At 36.3% G+C, this 21,913-nt stretch overlaps 1 protein-coding gene across 1 annotated transcript in view; it reads right to left on the reverse strand.

The window, feature by feature from the left end:
• Positions 1-21,913, reverse strand: part of CSMD1 (CUB and Sushi multiple domains 1) — a 1,614,989-nt gene that overhangs the window by 388,296 nt on the left and 1,204,780 nt on the right. Inside the window, exons 19-20 of the mRNA XM_063099815.1 lie at positions 10,639-10,755; positions 8,530-8,745 (exon numbers count right to left, since the gene is read on the reverse strand). Coding sequence (XP_062955885.1) covers positions 8,530-8,745; positions 10,639-10,755 — 333 coding nt within the window. The remainder of the gene's footprint in view (positions 1-8,529; positions 8,746-10,638; positions 10,756-21,913) is intronic.

Genomic DNA, 21,913 nt, shown 5'->3' on the forward strand with positions numbered 1-21,913 from the left:
AAGATAGACATATAAGTATAACACATAAAAATGAGATGATCCATTTTTAAAACTGTCACTTTGAGAGTATGAGATAATTTTACTATTTGTAATTGCTAAAATCAGTTATTGTACTCTGATAACCAGGCAACATCAAAAGGTTATGTTGGTGGAAAGATTATCCAGATCAATTTCACCTCTAACATATACCATAGTATGGAACAACAAAATTTTTCCCTTCCTATTTTTAATCTATAAAGCATGTTTCATTAACATGTAATAGAAAATATTCTTTAAAATTCAAGAAATTTTTATGAATTTTTAATTTACTTTAAAAGAAAGTGTTAAATATAGTTTAATTAAAAAGTAACAATGGCTGATATATTGCTAATTTGGGGGAGTAAATATTCAAAATATCAGTATTAATAAAAACCTTTTTTATTTGTATTCTTCTTTATAACCAGCTCTTTCAATATATGGGCACCATTGCCTCTGGTTGTCATTGGTCTCTTGGTTCATTATTAAGTCCATGATTTTGTCAGTGGGAAGTTAGAAAGAGTCTGAGTGAATGCCTATTTGTTTAGTTTCCTCCTCCTTACTGTTTCCTCATTCTGAAATGCCCAGTATTTATTCAAGTAGCATTGGATAGTAGGTCATATGCCCAGGGAAATATCATTAGGGATTGGAATAGTGGAGAGAGCTGTAGAGAGGATATTAAAAGATCAATTAAAATATAAGCATTATCACAAAGAATCAGGAAGACAAAGGTCAGTTTTCCAGGTTGTGGTGGGGGAAAATCATGTAAAAAACTATGATAATTTATCAAAGCATATAAAAAAACTATGATAAACTATGATATGTTTGATTTCCAACACCACCTTTTAAGTTCTTCTGATTAAATTTTAGATACAACATTCTCAATGAACATATGAAATCCAATTCCTTGTTTTCCCTCAAAATTTTAAAAATCTGACTCTTCTTTTTTATTTCCATCATCTGCCAGGTTAGTCATTGGCCCCTCATTCCTGGACTTTTGTTGAAACCCTGTTACCAAACTCTCTGCCCAAATCCTTCTTTCATCTCCCTTCTGGTACTGGGCAACCTCTGAAATACGTGCATTCTGTATCGTCTTTGTTTTGCTCTTTGTTTAAGTAAAGACTCTAATCTGGATCTCTAATATATTTAAATTATCTGGCCATTGTTGAAATATGTTTATTGATCTGAACTATTTTTAGTATGACCCAGGAAGAAAAAATATATAAACATTATCACTTAACTGAACTCAACAAATATTTATAGAGAACCTGTCATACACATAACATAATAATAGAATCTCTAGGAAATAATAAAGTAAAGATGTCACAATCTGGCTAACATTATCTCACATCTTGCTAATATCTTTCTCCTTCTATCTAATGATATACGGTACACTTTCCATTCAAATCATACCGTTCCTGTTTCTTTAAAAAAAAATTGAAAGCTCTTGCCAAATAAAAAATAATTTGATATTCTTTCATGTTGTACCTATTGTACTACATAAAGAAACACCTCAGTCTTATGGTTCTTTGCTCTGTGTATTTTTTATATCATAGTTTAAATGATATCCTCTGAAAGATGCCTACCTGAATGGAAAGCCCAATAAAATGCCATGAGAATAGAAAGTGTGTATTAGTTGTATCCCTTCTGTTAGGTGTATAAAGATTCTCTCATATTGTTACCTATTCACTATTATTCAATGTATATTTGTACTGGGTACATTCCATTAATTCACCTAACACAAGTATGTGTTGCCCTCAGGATTCCACCTTCTCTCCAACTCAATGATTTTGTTCTCAGAATGTACCTTCTTTCTTTTTCTTCACCAGTTCTCTTGGCTCATTCCCATTAGTATAAAAAACATGAGTTACAGGGCCCATCTTAAGAAGGAGATAACCCACCAAGCCCTCTAATGAAACAAACTAATAAAACCACTCTCTAGACTTCACAATCGCCCTAGTCACGAAGCTGCTTACCTGGTCCCCGTTAGCACTAACTCTTCAAAGTGCTGGGTCTGCTCTCCATTTCTCTCAGCCCCTCTTCCACTCATCCTCCAAGTGTCCTCCTCAGCCCTCCCCTCAAACAGCTCTTACTAAAGCCTCTGTGACTTCCAGGTGTGAAACCCGGGGGTCAGTTCTTAGTCCTCCCCTTATGCAGCCAGCCTCGCAGCAGGTTTTGATGCAGTGGAAAGGTCTCTTCTCTCTCAGCGTCTGGGACACCTCTCCCCTCCTCACACACGGGCCTCACCTTCTCAGTCAGCCGATCTCCATCCTTATCTTTGCAATATTAAGATGCAGCACCCCAGGGCTTAAACCCAGGGCCTACCTTATTCTATCTGTGCTCACACCCTATTGGCCCAGTCCCATTTCTTTAAATTTACTCTATGTCCTTTCTGTTTGCTTGTCGTATCAACTTCAAGTAATTGTGGTTGTTATATGGGAGGGAGGTTTTGGTGATGGGGAGCAATAATCAGCCACAATGTATATCGACAAAATAAAATTAAAAAAAAAATAATAATAATATAAAAATTATTAGGTAATGATCTGCAGACCAGCCAAGTCATTTACCTCAGGGGATTTTCATTTCTTTTTTGAAATCTCTCATAGATTTGGTTGTTCTTCACTAATGTTCAGAAAAGAAACATTATATGCTTACAACATGTTGTTATGGTTTAGGCACTGGAGTGCAATAAAATTTATCCTTACCCACAAAAAAATAAATAAATAAATAAATTTACTCTATGTACAGAAGACTCTCAAGTATTTTGTTTCTTCTCTAATTTGACCTCCACATATAAATTCGAGACTGTTGACAACCCCTCTCAGATGTATACTTCAATTTTCCCAAAACAAAAGTCCATATTTTCTTCCTAAGCCTGCCTTACTCCCAGTGTCTTCCATCAGAGAGAATCGGCCCCTCATTTGCTCTGGCTGGAGACCCTGAGCCCTCTCTGGTTCCTGCTGCACACTCAATCCCAGCCAGGCCACCAGCTCCCCTCTAGCTCCACCAATGCAGTTGTGGCCTCTGTCAGCTCTTGCCAGGATTACTGCACAACATTCTCCTGTCAAAGCTCACACATTACTTAGAATAAATCTGAAAAAGGTCAGATCACGCAAATCTCTTTTCATATCCTTCCAATGTCTTCATGAAAGAGTCAAAATTAAAATTCTAATTACTTACGTGATCTGGCCTCCATGCTAAGTTCATATCCTACCATTTCCCCCTCTGTTTCAGGGCTCCAGCCACAGGGACCTCCTTGTTTACCCCTAAACTTGCCAGCACACTCCTACTGCTGTTCTTTCTTCTGCTGAGACCCCATCCCCCTTTTGGCCTGGCTTGCTCATTCCTTCTTTGCAATGAAGCCTCAGCTTATCAGAGACCTACGTACGCTGTCAACTCTGTATGTATCAGCATCTTTTCTCTGATCCCCTCGACCCATTTTATTTTTTCTCATAGCATTTCTCACTGCCATATTCCCCACTGGAATACAGGCTCCATGAAGGCAGGTGCTTTGTCTCCAGGGTCTAGAACAATGCCAGGCATCATGTAGGTGCTCAGTAAACATTCGTGAAATGAATAAAATATATATGCTTTACATAGTAGGAGTGGGTAAGGAAGTTTGGAGTATTCAGTCTGCACAGTTAATGACCAGTAACTGACACCAAATAAAAGTAGGAAGTGTGCAGAGCTTTATTAAAACACATTTGAATACAGGGCTTTTTTTTTTTTTTCACAATACTACCATTAACATCTGCAGGAATACTGACTGGGAAGTAATCAGAAAATGCTGCTTTAATAAAGACTTCTAAAAAGAAATAAACTGGACTAACAGGCAACACAGTAGATGTAAAAGCATATGAATGCCATTTTTTATAAATATCAGAAAAGTCCCCAAAAGGGTAACTACTTCATTTGTATACTAAAGTTGCCACTTATTTGGATACTTAAAAAATATAATCCACTTTATTAGTGTTGCCAGCAATTGTTTACAGCCCAGTTTCAAAGCAAAATCTTTCCAAATGTAATTATTCCTTTAGCATACCTAAGGAACTTGTCTACCTTAAAGTTGGCCTTGCAGTAAAAGACAAGCTGTTTTGTTTCTAAAAAGACTGTTCTTGTGTGTGACTTTCTAGATGAAATCGATTTCTTCTACAAGAGTTACTTATTATTTTCTGTGTGTTGTGTGTAAATAATTGTTCTTAATAGTCACAAACTGTTACCACTTCAATTTTAAAATCCAAAAATATTTTTAAACTGCCTCAAAGAGCTTTGAAGACCCAGAAAAGAGTGTTTCGTTGTTGTTGTTTAATTGTTTGTTTAAGGAATTTTTGAAAAAGACAGTTCAAGAGTTACATTCTGACTTTTGGTAATTGCTATGATCTAATTGTGTCTCTCAAAATTCATGTGTGTTGGAAATTTGATCCCCAGTGTGGGGGTATTGGGAGGTGAGGATTTGGGGGAGGTGTTTAGGTCCGAGAGCTCCATCCTCATGAAAAAATTTACTGACACTATAAAAGGGCTTGCAGGAGTGGGTTCACCCTCCTCTGCTTTTCTGCCATGCAGGTATAAAGTGTTCACCCCTTTTTGCCCTTCTGACTTCTTCCATGATAAGGGGCAACACATAGGCCCTCACCGAGGCCGACACCTTGATTTCACACTTCCCAGCCTCCAGAAATACATTTCTGTTCTTTATACATTGTGCAGTCTCAGATATTCTGTCATACCAGCACAAATGGACTAAGACAGAAATTTGTACCAGCAGAGTGGGGTGCTGCTGTAACAAATACCCAAAAATGTGGAAGTGGCTTGGAACTAGGTAATGGGCAAAGGCTGGAACAGTTTTGAAGTGAATACTAAAAAAATAAAAAAGTGTAGATTGCTGTGAATGGAGCATTAAGGGTGATTCTTGTGAGGGCTCAGAAGAGAAGAGCTTTAGGGAAAGCCTCAGTGTTCTTAGAGATTACTTAAGAGGTCCTGACTAGCATACTTGTAAAAATATATACAGTAATGGACATTTTGATGAGGTCTTAGATGAAAATTAGGAATATCTTATTGGAAAATAGAAAAAAGACTATTCTTGCAACAAAGTGGGAAAGAACTTGGCTGAATTGTCCCTGTGTCCTAGGACTTCATGAAAGGCAGAACTTACAGTAATGATCCTGGATATTTGGCAAAAAAAAAATCTCTCAGCAGCAAAATGTTCATAATGCTGCATGGCTTATCATAACTGCTTATAGTAAAATGTGAGGAGAGAAACAATATAAAGATAAAATTTGTAAATAAAGGGAAAGCAGAAAGCAAAGATTTGGAAATTTCTCAGCCTGGCCATGTAAAGAATAAACAGATCTTTTTAAAGAGAGAAATACAAAGGTGTGTGGCCAATCAACTGTTTGATTAAAAAATGAGTGTGGGTAGAAGGAAGCCAGGTGCTATGTATCAAGGCAACAGGAGAACAGCTCCAAAGGCACTTCAGAGACCTTCCTGGGCTGCCATGCTAACATAGCCCAGAGCACTAAGATCTTAGGAGCAGAACGAGCAGAACAATTGGGGGGGAGGGTGCCCAGAGTACATGCAGGAACTAAGAGCTTGCTGCTGAGGCTGCCTCAGGCCTCTGTTTCCTGGTTCAGCACTCCTTAGTCACTCTAGCTGTGACTTAAGTGAATCTAGGTACAGATCAGGCCTCCACTCTAGAGGACAAAAGCAACAAGACTTGGTGGCATTTACATGGAGCTAATTTTGCAGATACACAGAGTGCAAGAGCTGTAGAGGCATGGCTTCCTCTACCTAGATTTCAAAGAATCTCATGGAGAGCCTTGGGGCCCAGGCAGAGAACTTCCATAGAGGAGTGCAGCCACAGGGGGTTTCCACTAGGGCAATGCACAGTGGAGCCATGGGAACAGCCCTGAGACCCCAGAATGGTAGAGCCACCAGCATGCAGTGTTAACTCTGGAAAGCTGCAGGCATGCAATTTCAATGTGTTAGAGCTGAAACATGGGCTGTGCACAGCAAAGCCATGATGGCAGGGCTCCCAGGGCCTTGGAGGCCCAACCCCCATCAAAGTGTGCCCAGAAGACAGGACATGGAGTCAAGGAAGGTTATTTTCAAGGCTTAAGATTTAATGCTGTTTGCCCTGTTGGATTTTGTCCTCATTTGGGCCTGTGACTCCTTCCTACTTTCCTATTGCTCCCTTTTGGAATGGGCTTGTCCATCCAATGCCTCTCTCACCACTGCATTTTAGAAGTACATAACTTGTTTGATTTCACAGATTCACAGCTATGGGGAAATTTGCCTCAGGATGAATTGTACCTTTGAGTCTCACCCAAAGATGTTTAGATGAGACTTTGAACTTACACTTTAAAGTTGATATTGCAATAACTTAAGACTTCTGAGGCTAGTGAGATGGAATTAATATATTTTGCATGTGAGAAGGACATAAATTTGGAGGGTCAGAGGCAGAATGTTATAATTTGAATGTGTTCCCCCAAATTCTTGAGCCCCAGAGTGGGGGTGTTTGGAGGTAAGCCTTTGTGGGAGGTGGTTAGGTCATGGGGACACTACCCCCAAGAATGGATTAATGCTGTTGTGAAAAAGCTTGTGAGAGTGGGTTCTCTCTCTTCTGCTCTCCTATCATATGAAGATACAGCATTTGGCCTCTTTTTCCCCTTCTACTTTCTGCCATGTTAAGTTGCAACAAGAAGGCCCTCATGAGATGCCAGCACCTTGATCTTGGACTTCCCACCCTCCAGACTGTGAGAAATACATTTCCATTCTTCATAAACTACCCAGTCTCAGGTATCCTCTTATAGCAGCACAAGCAGTCTAAGTCAGTAGTCAAAAAGCTTAGTGTCAGCCCTGTGATGAGAGCAAAAGAATTAAGAAAGAAACAAATGGGGCAAAATGAATTAAAATTGCACAGATCATGAGAAAAATCTATGGCAGAGATCCACAGACTTTCATGACTGCCATTTTCCTGCTATGGGTATTGTATTTAAATAGGGGGTGATGAAAGTGAGAATAGAAGGAAGTAATACTCTCATAGTGATGCTAATTGAGACCCACTGAGGGAGAATGTATGTATATAGAGATTAAGGTATTAGTGTTAGGAAGATTTAAGTCTTTGATATATAAAGTGGCCAATTTCATGATTACCACTGATTACAGCAAATTTCTAAGAAATCAAGTAGTCTGAGCCAGTTCCGAAATCTCCACTTATGCAGTGAAATGCCAGGAAAAATCAAGAAAGAGATTAAGATAAATGGCAACTGATCAGAATGAGAGGAAGCATAAAGTAGTTCAGAGAATTTTAAAATCCTTAAATATTTTTCTCTGAGACAGTATTTCATTTTTTGTAATGTTAATAATCATTCAGTATTTAGTAAGTAATTATTAACTTCCTATTATGTATACGATAATAGGAATAGAGCTGCTGATTACAGCTTTGAAGCAAACAGAAACCCTTTTAAAAGGTTTTAGTTTTATTACAGGAGATAAAATACTCAAATATTGCAACAAACAATATCACAAGTAGCATGAAAAATTATTAAAAAATTTATGGGATCTTAAAAGTAAAAGAAATCACATGTGATTACTATACTCAGGAACCACCTTATGAAAATTACATCACATCTGGGCTTGGAGAATAATGTGGGAAAATACTTTTTTTTCAAAGCAGCATATATACAAATACAAATTAATGTAATTGTTTATATCCATTAGTAATTGTAGACTAGTAGTGCCCTTTCTGTTGGTGGGGCTGTACGAAGCAATTGCAGAGGTCCTGACCATTATAATCTCATTGAGCCTTGTTCGTTTATGTGATCGAATTTATCGTGCACATGCTTGACCAGTTTTTCAGCATGTGTACATTTTTTCCCATATGAAAAGTTAATGAATACTTATGTCATAGAACTATACAAATTAAACTATCAAACTATACATAATGTTTGATGCATCATAAACCCTACACAAATATTATCCATATATTACAACTAAAAATAAAAATACTGCTTAACTTGGAGTATCATTTTGTCACTGTGTATGATTATATTAAAGTAAACTAAAAGTTCGTCCTTGATTGTGTGTGTGTGTCCACCTTTTTTTAATCCTGGGGGTGGTTCTTAATGCAAATATTGGCATCTACCAGAGGGTGGAAACTGATGCAATCCAGTGACAACTAATCCTGAATATGCCTCCCAATAAGGAAAGTCACCTCAGAGATTTTGATAGCACTAATGAAAAGAAATGAGTGAGAATGGCTTTTCAGGAGAAGAGAGTGATATTTACAAGTTTTCAAGGGTAAGAATTTGCAAACTATATAAGACAAAGTGGCATTTTCTGGATGCCAGACAGATGTCCTTGCACCTCCTTCATGGAGGCTCAGCCTCCAGTACCCCACTGGTTGGCAATTTCCCTATAATCAGACACACACATACACACACGCTCACTCACTCACTCATAGTAATGGCAGTATTGTTGCCAGAGGACGGAAATGGCAACCCCTACCCCGCAACATACCTGAAAATGTGATATTGAAGCCTTCGTAGGAAATTGAAAAGTCTGATATAAAGCGAAGCTGGGCGGTAAAGTTTCCAAACAAACCCGCCTTAATAGTATGAGGTAATACCGACCCAGTGAGCCTGGCAACGGGCTCGGAAAAACTTCCATCCTCCGTGATGAGTAAGTAGTCATGAGAGCTCTCGAGGTGGAAAGTGTGAAAGATCATCTGAACTCCTGAAAAACAGAGAGAAAGAAAGAGAGAGGGGGTGGAGAGACAGACAGACATAGAGATGGAGACAAAAGAGGGACAGAGAGGGAGACAGATAGGAACAGAGAAATGACAGAGATAGACATAGAGAAAGACAGAGGTGAGAGACAGACATAGATAGAAATGATAGAGCAGTGATAGAGATGATAGAGAGATGAAAGACAGAGATAGTTGAAAGATAGACAAGAGAGAGAGAGATGTCAGTAGAATTAACAGTTGCTGTAAAATAATTTATCGTGGACTTAAAGACATTGAAGTCTTGAATCAAAATATTAAAATATTTTCTTAATATGTGAACCTAACTTTGAAGTTTGAGAGAAAAATGGGTAGAAAGAGTGCTGCTTTAGAAATAAACAGAAGAGGGGATGAACAAAAATAAATTTCTTAAGTATAGATAAGTACACATATAGGTGTAGATATGAATATAACTGTAGATGTGGATATGAGTGTACATGTGAATATGGATGTAGAGGTGAATATAGATGGACATGTGGATGTAGATGCAGATTTAGATAGCGATGTTCATGTAGATATAGATGTAAGCATGTTTACAGATGCAGATATACACACAGATAAAGCTACACATATGTATATAGATACAAATATACATACAGCTGTAGGTGCAGATGTGGATATAAGTGAAGATGTGGACATAAATGTAGATGTAAATAGAGATGTAGATGTAGACATAGGTGTAAATATGGATATATAAGAAAAACAGGTCAGGATGTCTACATGGATTGCATCCAGGAATGGTTACTATGCCCTTAGAGAAACACTTGTCCTAGATGGACAAATGACAACGTAACTTTCCCATTAATACTAAACTAGTGTTCTTTAGAAAATCGTGGCCTGGAGGTCTAGTATATAAATTTACAGAACTGAGAAAAAACTTCCTTGAAATCAGTTTTATATGCCCCAATGCACATGTCCTCATAGGATATTCCCACTATGAGGTTTCTATAGATGAATGAATAAAATTGACTATGACTAGGTCTCTTTAATAAAAACTCATATTTTTATGATTACAAAACCTTGGTTGCTCATAATCTGTTACTTCTTTATTCTTAAAATCCTTCAGGACCAAGTTCGTCTTTAATATCCTTTTACGGCAGCATAGTGTAACACAATGTACATAATAAAATATCATATTTAACATAATAAATTGAACATCAAGTTAAGTTCAAATTGATGTGGAAAGACAGAATCTACATAATGTATATGTTATCAAAATTCCAAATAGACTCGAAAAATGACAAGTTTAGTTAACAAAAAAGACCCAAGGTACGGTTTTAAACTCAATGTTTATAATCTACATTTTCTGCACAAAATGCAAATTTTCCTGGTCTTCACTATGCTTATCTATAAAATGAGAATAATGATATCTATTCTGTAAGGCATCACTAGATTATGTGCGGATAAATACTTTATTATGTGTGATAATAATGGGTAAACTTAAAACTCAAGGCAAGTACAAAAATTATCCTAGATCTATCATAGGAATTAGAAGTTAAGATAGCTGCTTCTTATTTCCTTCTATTTAATTAGTATTTACATTTTATTTGATTGATGTCTCTATTCCTATTATACCTAATTTCTAAGTTTATCTTCACACATGTATATCCATTATCTGATAAACGGAGAGCAAAATAAGGAATCTACCTTTGCTTTTTGTGCCAATAATTTAAAGATCTTTTTTCTTCCAAAATCTTATTTAAAAGTAAAAATTAACACTTTTGAAATATATATGAGAAAATTAGTTATCTTACTTGTTCACACACTAATAGTTTTTTCTTTGTTCCCATGTTTTTTTTTTCTTTTATTGTTCTGTATATTTGAGACGTATGTCATGTTCTTACCCTTTCCATGAGACACTTCAATGGTCCATGTACAATTCAGAGAATTTGGATAAAAATCTGGAAATCCAGGAGAAAGTACTGTTCCACTCTTCCCATGAATGTAACCTCCACACAGGGCTTAAAATAATAGAGATTATTGTAGTATTAAAGTTTCACAATAATTGTTAGAACAAAATACTTTTTAAATGACATGATATTTGCACAAGGACTAAAAGAAGATCTAATGCTATGTCCATGAAAAACCAAACAAAACCTAAACTTTATTTTACTTGCAATTACAATAGGCCACTTCATATGTAGGTGTCCTAAGCAATACAAAACCTTGAGAACATACACAGAACAAGGCATAGAAGGTAAACTGCAACTCCCATTAACAAGCAGAAATAATTTTCACTACAAGTTTGTACTCTCTAGAGCTCTTGGTCTTCTTAGCATCACTTTAGTGTGTTTAAATTCCTTGCAACAAAATATGCCATGGTCAAAACTAACTCAGAGACTCATTGCTGATGAAAGGAAAAGAAAGCTGCATACAATCATTTCAACAGGAAAGGACTGACAATTAGGTGTCAACATAATAAGAGAATTTAAGTGCTCAGACTCTGATGTCAGATAATTTTGAGTTCAAATGCCAGCCCTTAGTAGACCCTAATTTTGCAAACATCAAGGGGAAAATATTGACACCTTCTCACCAGCATATTCCTTCTATTTCGTATCTTGAGACCTATCAAGCTTTCCTGCAAATGGAAGAACTGAACAGAAAAGGAGTTTAAGGGAATTGAGTCCACAAAGCAGGCAAGGTGATTGTCCACCAGGTTCTGCAAACAAACAGCCGTGTATCTTAGTAAGCCGTCCAGTGCTGTGTGTCTTGGCATTTTCCTGGAACATCTCCACCTGTGGCTGCGAGGCCTATGTGTCACCAGCACAGACCCCAGAACTAAGCTGCTGGGCCTCACTGTGATGGTTAATTTTAACTGTCAGCTTGACTGAGCTAATGGATGCCCAGAAAGCTGGTAAAACATGATTTCTGGGTGCGTCTGTGAGGGTGCTTCTGGAAGAGATTAGCATTTGAATCAGCAGACTGAATAAAGAAGAACCATCCTCACCAATGTGGGTGGGCACCACCCGATCACCCAGTGAGGGCTTGAAGAGAAAAAATGGTGAAGAAAGGATAAATTTTCTCTCTTCTTGAGCTGGGACATTCATCTTCTCCTGCCTTTGGACGTCAGAGCTCCTGTCTCTTGGGCTTTCAGACTCTGGAAACTTACACCATCAACCCCCCTGGTTCTCGGGCCTTTGGATTTGGACTTAATTACAGAACCGGCTTTTGTGGGTATCCAGCTTGCAGATGGCAGATTGTGGGACTTCTTAGACTCGACAATTACATGGGCCTATTCCCATAATTAATCCTCTCTTATTAAATACATGCCATATTGGTTCTGTTTCTTTGAGGAACCCTGACTAATACATCCACTCACTAGCTGGGAACATTGAGCAAATTTCTCTGCTCCTCTGTCTTGCCCTATCCTTACATAAAAAAAGGGACAACAGTCATACCTAAATCCATGGTTTCTGGGAGAATAAAATAAGTTAATACACGTAAAGTGTTTAAAACAATGTCTCATGAGCAAAAAATTGTTCCATCATCATTACACTTTCCTATTTATTTTATGGATTCCTTTGTTCTTTCTCTTAACATGATTTCATGCTTTGCACATATGTATTTACACTACCTTTTTTGAACTAGATAGGATGAACTTACCATCAAATAACTGATACTTGGTATAACTTCTTCTATTAATATGAGCATTCCAAATTAAGTTTTATAAAAGCTACTTCCACAAATAATGTTTGAAAAAGAATTAGGTAATTTATGAAAGATGTGATATGCCTTTTCATGCTCACTAATCAAATATTTTAAAGAAATACATCATCTCATTTAATATGCAAACCAAATGGGAAGAGCTATATAAAAACTAGCAAAACAAACTTTTCAAAATGAGATATAGAATATTTTAATAATTTATCATGAGATTTTTACATCTTAAAATTGCATTGATTTTATATTTCACTATGAAAAAGATAGCATTAAATATAATATTTGAAATTAATTTATTTAAGGAATAGTTACTGGGTACCTACTATGAACCAGGCACAGGATCCTTGGCATCAGGAAGATAAGAAACAAAATAGATAAAAATCTCTGCCTTTGTGGAGAATATATTCTAGTTGGCAAAGACAGAATAAACTCGTAATAATATATAAGGCAGAATATATACGAAGTTGGAAAATAACTAATGTTTGTGAAGAAAACTATCAAAGAAAAGGGGTAGGATAGTCTTAAAATTTGTGTGGGTTTGGGGGCCACTGGGATATAGGGTGTTCAGTGAGGCCATCCTTAGAAAGGGGTCTGTGAAGAAGGGAGAGATTAGGGTAGAGAAAAAACATCAAGGACAGAGGCTCAAAAGAAGCCAGTGTGGCTGGGAGGTCGAGGACAGAAGCGAGAGAGTGAAGGGAGCTGGGCTCAAAGAGCTCAAAGAGGGGCAGGTTCCATGCAGGTCTTATAGGACTTCGCAGGGGATTAGCGTGTCTCTGGTTGAGTGGAGGGCCACTGGAGAGCACTGCCTAAAAAATGACACGATCTAACACGGGTTTTAACCCCATCATTACACTGCTTTGTGAGAATATAGGGGTGGCAGGGAGAAAAGCAGTTAGGGGACTGGACCAGACATCAGCAGCAAGGTGAAATGGTCCAACCTGGCTGCACTTTGGAGGCAGAGCCAGTAGGACTTGCTTGTGAATGGGGTGTGGGTAATAAGACAAGAAGTGGGGAGCCGGGAATGATTGTGAAGTGATAAGCCTGATGTGAAGTAACTGAAAGAAAAGGGGGACTTTGCAAGAAGCAGACTTTGCAAGGAGACCAGGAGTTTAGCTTTGGAGACATGAAGCTTGATGTCTACTAGACACCCTTGTGGAATGGTTGACACTGCAATCAGATATACAAGTCTGGATTCTATAGGAGTGGACTGACCAAGAGTTAGAAAGGAGAGCATATCTACATGAGATTAACGACAGAGTGAATGTGGACATAGGTAAAAAGACTAAAACTGAGGATATTCCAATGTCAACAGCTCAGGGAGATAAGAAGCTTCCATAAAGGAAACTGAAATGGAATGGCCAGTGTAGTAGGAAGAAAACCAGTGGAGTACAGAGTCCTGAACAAAAAGTTTTACACTGTTAGTTTCTTATTTGTCTATGAGTGGATTGTTGTAAATTAGTACATTAATTTCTTAAATTTTTTATGAAGTATTTAACAATGATGAATTAAAACGTTCTATGTAAACTGAGATATTATATATCCAAAATTATTTGTCAGTAGTTTTTATCCTGAAATATGCATATGCTATATAAACTGACAAAAATTAACTTATATCCAGCTACATTTTAAAAATATAAAATTTATCAGTCTTTATTTCATTCTCTGTCCTAAATGGCATTAAGAAAAATTGTCTGTTTATATTTTGGGGAATAGCCTGGGAGAGAATGTGCTCCGCCCACTCTTTGATGCTATCCATCCAAGGAACCCAGATAGAAATCACACTAACCAACCTCATCAGATGTCATTTAGGAGCAAAGTCGGACAGAAAGTTACAGATAAAGCAGCTCTCATGCTTATTTTGATTCATATTGGTACAAACACAACACAGTGTAATTCACACCTCATGAAGATTTTGAATAAAAATAGTTCTGTCCAGGAAGCCTACATTTTTTGATCAGGAAAAGGAAATTTGATGTTCAGAGAATTTAATTGCCATTCTCATTTAAAACTGAAGAGAACAAAGGAGGCAATGAAATGAAATACATGACATATTTTACTGTCCGTATGGGACTATGGCTGTACTCATACACAGGCATGTCTATATTCCCTCAGTAGAGCTACAAATACAGCTGCAAATAATTTGAATTACATTAATCGATTTTTTTATATACTGCACAGTCTTTTCTGGAAAGCTGTAAAAAATACAGCAAAATTTTAACCTTGCTATCCTCCAGTATGTAATTTCTTGCTTTTTATTTTTCTGCTCATATTACCTCCCTACCGTCATGGACCTGAATATATTATGTTGGGAATCTCTTGGATGGAGGACTAAGAGATGCCGGAACTAGGGAAGGACAAAAGCAGTGACACATGTTGAGACTTTTTCCCAGGTGAGTTGAAGCGACTCATCCAGCCATTGTTCCAGTTCTGTCTTTGGCCCTCTGCTTTTATCTGTTTATCCATCCAGCTGTCCATTTAACATTGTTTACTGAGGCATTTACTATTTTCCACACTCTTTTATACTCTTGGGCATACAACAAGGAATAAACTTTGTTATTCCAAAGTTTAAATTTTAAGGGAAAAGGCAACCAATTTATATTTTTAAAAAGTGAAACAAAACAAAACAAAAAAACAGATAACTAGCCATGACTTACTCTAAGAACAAGAATATTAACTTGTTCTCAAAACTCAAAGGAGGTCTAGGTGACTAGAGGACAATGTGCCAGTGAGACAGCAAAGAGGTGGATGCACCTCCACGTTGATGTCCCTCCCAGGACGTGGGTACTAAGTAAAGTGATGAATGGGTGGAGGAAATGCAGAAGGTCAGGATCACCCCAGTGTTAGAAGATTATCCTGCAACAGGCTGTCTATTGTGCTTCTTCTACAAATTTCTTCCAGGGTCCTCCAGTTCCTGCTGATCTTCCAAGTAAAACCCAAAGACCTCCTGTGGATTTTGCAGCTATGGTCTTCCAATCACTCTCACCACCTCCTCACCTCCCCAGATTCTGTCCCAAGTCTTCTGATAAATTAAAGTTTGCAGAGTAAGCTAGTGTTGTATAGAACCAACCAATCAGATTTAACAAATTTGTGGTTAAATGTATGATCTCCCTGGATTAGAGGAGGACAGGAGTCTAAGCACGTAGATTCTATCATAGGTTAAGTCGATTTCCATATGAGAGATGGTGGTGTGAGAGGGGGAATTCATGATAATAGATTCTACTCCCTCCATGGAAGATAACATTTACCTCAACAGTGCCAACTCTAGTTCAAAAGCAGATAGCTTCCAAGTTTACATGTTAAACAGTGACCTCTTTCAGGAAGCAGAGCTGAATTTCCAACTACTTGCTAGGTGTCTTGGAATGTCATTTTGGGTCATCTGTCTCCTATATCTCTCGTATCTTCATAGTGACACTTCTGTCTATTCCCCACTTCAATTTTCTTTAACTGATGCATTTCAGGTTGTTTCTAACTGATCTTCTAGCTCCTGCACTCTGAAAGCACAGTCTCGTGCCTAATGTGTTTCTTTCCTTTCTCCATCATTTCCTGTTTCTTGCCTTAAGCTATGAATAAAGTTCTACTTAAAGCAAAAACTACATGAAGTTACTTTCTACCTCAATATCAGTCATGGATTCTCCATGTCCTGTAGAAGTTATTGATTTTATTCATTCATTTATTTGTTTTTTATATCGGAATCATTTTCTTATAAGAAATCCTATTCAGAAACCCTACAGTAAAGGGGGTGAGTTAGACCTGTTCAGCTACAGCAGGGGCAGACCCCAACCTTGCCCACTGCCTCAGTCTCAGTCCCAAAGAAGCCCTGGGCTTCCTGCTGTGGGATCCCTGAGCCCTGCATGAGAACTTCTGACCATGCCCACGAGACTATCATTAAGGACTCTGAACTAACTTTTATCATCGTCTACCCTCAGCATACTTATTTCTATCTCCCAATCCTGCAGGCCCCTTTTCCCTCCATGCCCTGATTCATACCATTTCTTCCCTGAATCCTGTCCCTTCCTCTCAACCTCATTCTTAAAGATGCATCTCAAAAGTTGCTTACCAAGCTTATCAAGTCCCAAATTGTAACCATCTTTTTACGTCTTCATTCTCAACCATTTTTCTTGCATCTACTAAAGCACGTTTTTCAGTGTGATTTAAAAAATGTCTCTCTATGTTGATGGACTGTAAACTTTTCAACTGTGTGACTGCAAATACAGTAGTTTTTCAATAAATGCTTGTGGAAAAAGTCAACAGTTTGCAAAACTATTTAATAAAAAAAAATTCCAAAGTTCTTCCTGCATTTGTTCTCCACTAAATAAAAGGAGGGTAATTTATCCCAATGTTCTCTTACTTAAATCTCAAGTGTGTGAAATAATAAACACTAAAAACAAACTGAAGCAATGTTTCTGTGGACATGTGACAGGTACTGACAGCATTTCCATGTTTTAATAGTGACATCAGCTATCATAATTAATTCACATTTCTCTTTTCTTTTCTGAGAGCTATGAATTTTTAAAGGTATAAATACCTTATTGAAGTATCATTTGTTGCAATAAAAACCCATGGAATTTAAGAGATTGCTTAAGATTGAAAGGGCAATGAGAACAATTCTCACAGCTAAATGAAAACAGTCGACCATGACTGACTGAAACTTTCATATCAAACTCTAAAACTTCCCTAAGTTTGCTTATTTATTAATAGCCTTAAATTCATTATTCTCTGAAATGTGCTCCAACATACCACAACAAATAGCTATATTACCAATCCTCTTAGAAGGTTTAAGAATCTTACATAAACATAAATTGGTAGATAATAGAGACAAAATGCATATGTTTAATTTCCCTTTATTTTCTATGGAAAACACCAAATATAAATGTCATCTCTGCAGCTTCTCACTTACTTGCAAAGCACCCAGGCCCTCTTCAGTCTACTCCCCTCCATTTCTCCTACATCATTCCCTACGGATCTTTTCACTCATTTTCTGTGATCTCTCTTTTCTAAATCTCCAAGAATTTGCAGAATGTTGCATGTCCATCAACTCCTGGTGATTTCCCTCATTTTCTCTGTCTAGGATGCCTCTTTCCATGCTGGCTCCTTTGGGCAGTTCTACTCAGTGCTGGAATCTCAGCTCAAGAGTTGTATTTTTGATAAGTGGTTGCTCAACTCCTACACCTAAAATCAAACTGAGGAGGTCATATTGCAATGTTTGTGTGTTATTTATATATACTTGTATAATCTAATATATATATATTAGATATATGTTTTTCAATATATAACACATTATAATAACAGTATACATAACAATTTTAGATTACAAGTTTTAAAATTAAACCTCGTGGACTACATATTAGGCAAAATGGAGGTCAGAAAAGTCTGTGATGCTGGTGACCTGGGGCAATTCCAGAAGGATTCGGGTGAAGGTGGAATGCTACCTGGTCTTAGAGGATGAGAATGATTCAGATAATGTAATGTGAAAGTCTGCAAAAGTGGAATAAATGTTGTATGTGTTTGAACAAGGGAAAGAACAGGGCAAGACCATAATTAAATTAGTTCTATTTTCTAAGCAGCCTGCTGGACAAATGTAGAAAATAATCTTGGTTAGATACTGAAAAATCAATAAAAAAGTAAGTTATCAACATTCAATCAATATTTATGGAGAGTGTTTTAACGTGCAGGTACATACACATGTTGTCTTTTGAGAAGAATCCAATTCAAAATCAAAATTACAGATCTCAAATGGGTCAGGCAAAGCATCTCACTTGTACATGTCAGTGTTTGTTATCAAATGGAGAGCTTACATAATTTGTGGGCTATCCTATGATGAATGAGGTGCTATCATTCTCCACGGCATGATCAGAGGACTTTGATTTTTCCATCTTTACAACTATGACTGAGTGTGCAATTAAAACAGCTTGGAAAGCCTACATCAGTACTAATTTACTGACCTAAGGCAAATGAAAATAAAAAAAGAGCAGCTTCTGTTTTTAAATTTCATTTTTACCTATAGTCCAATAAAATATTTAAGATGTACAGTAACATCCAGTAAAGCCATATGAATTTGCATGTAACATAAATATTGAAATAGAATTATTCACATGACAAATTTATTTTATTGCAAGTTTCAGATAAATTATTTAATAAAATATCAAATTGATTCAAGTTCATTTATGCATAAATACATTTGAAGTGCTATAAGGGTTAATGTTCTGGTTATAATTATTTATAATATTGAATTCTAAATACGGCACAGTTTTGTATGTTCTGTATGACATTATAAAGTTTTACAAAATTATCATTAGTCCAGGAGCTAGCATCCTTCTAACACTAATAGTCATACAGATAAAATTTATTTATTTATTTTTACTATTAAAAAGTTCTAACTACAAAATAAGACATGGTAATAAAAATTCAAATAATGGAAAAAAATGGAAACTAAAAATTAAAAGTTTCTCTGCACTTTTCCCTAGAGCCTACTTATGTTCCAAAAGGAAACAATTTTAGAATGTTTGTTTTCACTCATTTTCTCCATAATACTGTGTGCATCTGTAATTACATATATGTGTAATTATACATACGTGTGTGCACACCATGCATTGTTCTGTGCCTTACTCTTTTTTCCTTTAAAAGCAATGGTATCATTTTATGTTCCTACAGATAGTACATAATGAACGTGCAGCTCCCTAGTCCCTCAATGATATAGAATATTTTTTACCGTTTTACTTTCTTCCACATGTAGCAGGAGAGGAAAGTAATTGTACTGTATCTGCATTTTCCTGATTCCTACTCACAGTGGGTGTATTTTTAAATGTTTATTGGCCTTTTGAGTATCTTCTGTGAGTTACCTATGCATACATTTTCCTCAGCGGTCTATTGGCTTGTTTGCGTTGTTTTTATTCTGTCATCATTTGTAGGACATGTACATATATTACATGTACAGTGCAATTATTTTCCTTAATTTGACCCTTTTATTTGTATGTACTAAAACTAGTCAATGTTTTCTATTTATTGGTTCTGGTTTTCTTTAGAAGGCTTTTCTAGATTTAAAAGCTAGCATATCTCAAAGAACAAAGAAAGGGACAAAAATTAAAAAAAAGGTTCACCCATGTATGACCAAGTTGACAGTGCATCACAGTGGAGAAAGTACAATCTTAATAAATGGTGCTGGCCCATTTGGATAGCTATATGGGAGAGAAATTAGATCTAGACACTACATCATCCCATAACAAAAATAGCTATAGATGAATTGAAATTACAAATATGAAAGATAAATGTTTTTACTTTTAGGAATGATGGACACGTTTTTGATTGTGGTAATGGTTTTGTAGATGTATACATACAAGTTTATCTCAAATCATATCAAATTGCTCACATTAAACACATGCAGTTTACTGCATCTCAATTATACCTCAAGAATGCTACTAAAATTTTTTAAGATTTTAGAAGAAAATATATCTTCATTACTTTGTGGGCAGGCAAGTCTTTTTAAACATTACATGTAGGGCCGGCCCCGTGGCTCACTTGGGAGAGTGTGGCGCTGGGAGCACCAAGGCCGCGGGTTCGGATCCTATATAGGGATGGCTGGTGTGCTCGCTGGCTGAGCATGAGCGTGGTGCAGACAATCCCCTTACCGGTCCAAAAAAAAAAAAAAAAAAAAGAATTTAAAACACTACATGTAAAGCACCATTCACAAATGAAAACATGGAAAAATTAAACTACTTTAAAATTAAAGCCTTCTATTCATCAAAGAGACACTACTAAGAAAAGGAGAGAGACAACTCCAGAGTGAGACAAAATATTTAAAATGCACAGATTCTACAAAGGAACTGTATCCAAATATATAAGCAATGCCTACAATTCAGCAGGAAAAAGGCATATGACCCAATGTAAATATAAGCAAAGAAGTAAGTGCTCTACAAAAGAGGCTAAATCAATGGCCAATAAACACATAAAAGACGCTCAAAAACAACTCAAATGTCCATAAATAGCAGAATGAAATAAAGAACTGTGGTATAGTTATGCAATAAGACAATGAGAATGACTGAAACACAGCTTAGTGCCATGACATGAATGGATCTCACAAACACAAGGTGCAGTGAAAGCTGCGTAACACAAAGCACATGTTCTGTATTATTTCACTCATGTGCCTAACTTACAGTGCTGGACAACTGAGACAGTGGTAGCTTGGGGGGGGGGGGCCTGTGACTGGCAGAGGGTATGAAAGGGACTAGTGGGGACCCATTAAGTTTCATTTATTGATCTGCATGGAGAAGTTTACTGTGGAAAGTTCATTGAGCTATATGCTTACATTTGTAAAAATAAGTAAATACATATGAAGATATAAATATGTATCTCCAAAAATGGTCGTACTAACTATTATCTCAGATTTTCCCACTGCAATTTTAAGTTTTGAATCTTTGTTTATATCTTTAATCAATGCATAATTTCTTTTTTTTTTTTTTTACTTTTTCAACATTTTAAAATCTAATCAGATATCCAGTTTGACCAATACTGTTTATTAATAGGACATCCTTCCTCCCTGGTTTGAAATAATTTTGTCATAAATTAAGTTCCTATGCAGACAAAGATCTGTTACTAGAATTTCAATGCTATATCACTAACGTATTTTGTATTTATGCATTGATGCCATATTATTGTATTTACCATTAATTTTCCATATGCTTTGACACCACATGGAATAGTCCTTCCTTATTATTCTTAAAAAATATACTTCTTATCTACTAGGAGTGTTTACTATATTAGATTAATTTTTAAATGTTTGTAAATTTCTCTTAAAATTGCTGTTAATTCTAATTAGATTTCATGTAATTTAAAACTTTATTTGTAGAAAATTTGTAAACTTAAATTTTATTCTTCCCACCTAGAAACATAGCATGTATTACTATTTATTAAGGGATTCTCTTGTATTCTATTGTAAACTGTGATTTTTTTTTAATGTAAGTCTTTACATTTCTGGTTAGATATATTCTTGGCTAGTTTTTAGATTTTATTGCCTATATATTTATGCTACATTTCTACTCAGTTATGTCCTATGTGGAAATCTATTGACTTAAGTTTATCCTCAGTGCAGTCACCTATCAAACACTTACTATAGGTAAAAGTTGACCATCTTTTCTTTCTAATATTTATAATCCATACCATTTCTTAAATTATTGCATTTGTTAGGATCTTCTGAACAATGTTAAATAATAATTCTGATACTGAGGATTTTATCCTGTTCTTGACTTTCACAGGACTTTCTATAGCAGTTTACTATTAATTATTATGTTTTCTACAGGTTAATTCATTTATATTATGGTTCTCTGTATATTTATGAAGATGACATTATTATAGAGTTTATTTAAGGTCTAATGTAAAAAAAAAAATGAAGAGACACATTTTTCCAGAAAAATTTAGGCATAACTGCTGTTCACATGTCTTCACCTCTCTTCATCTGCTTTGAGA

The sequence above is a fragment of the Cynocephalus volans genome, chromosome 1, assembly GCF_027409185.1.
Source record: "Cynocephalus volans isolate mCynVol1 chromosome 1, mCynVol1.pri, whole genome shotgun sequence".
NCBI classification, from domain to species: domain Eukaryota; kingdom Metazoa; phylum Chordata; class Mammalia; order Dermoptera; family Cynocephalidae; genus Cynocephalus; species Cynocephalus volans.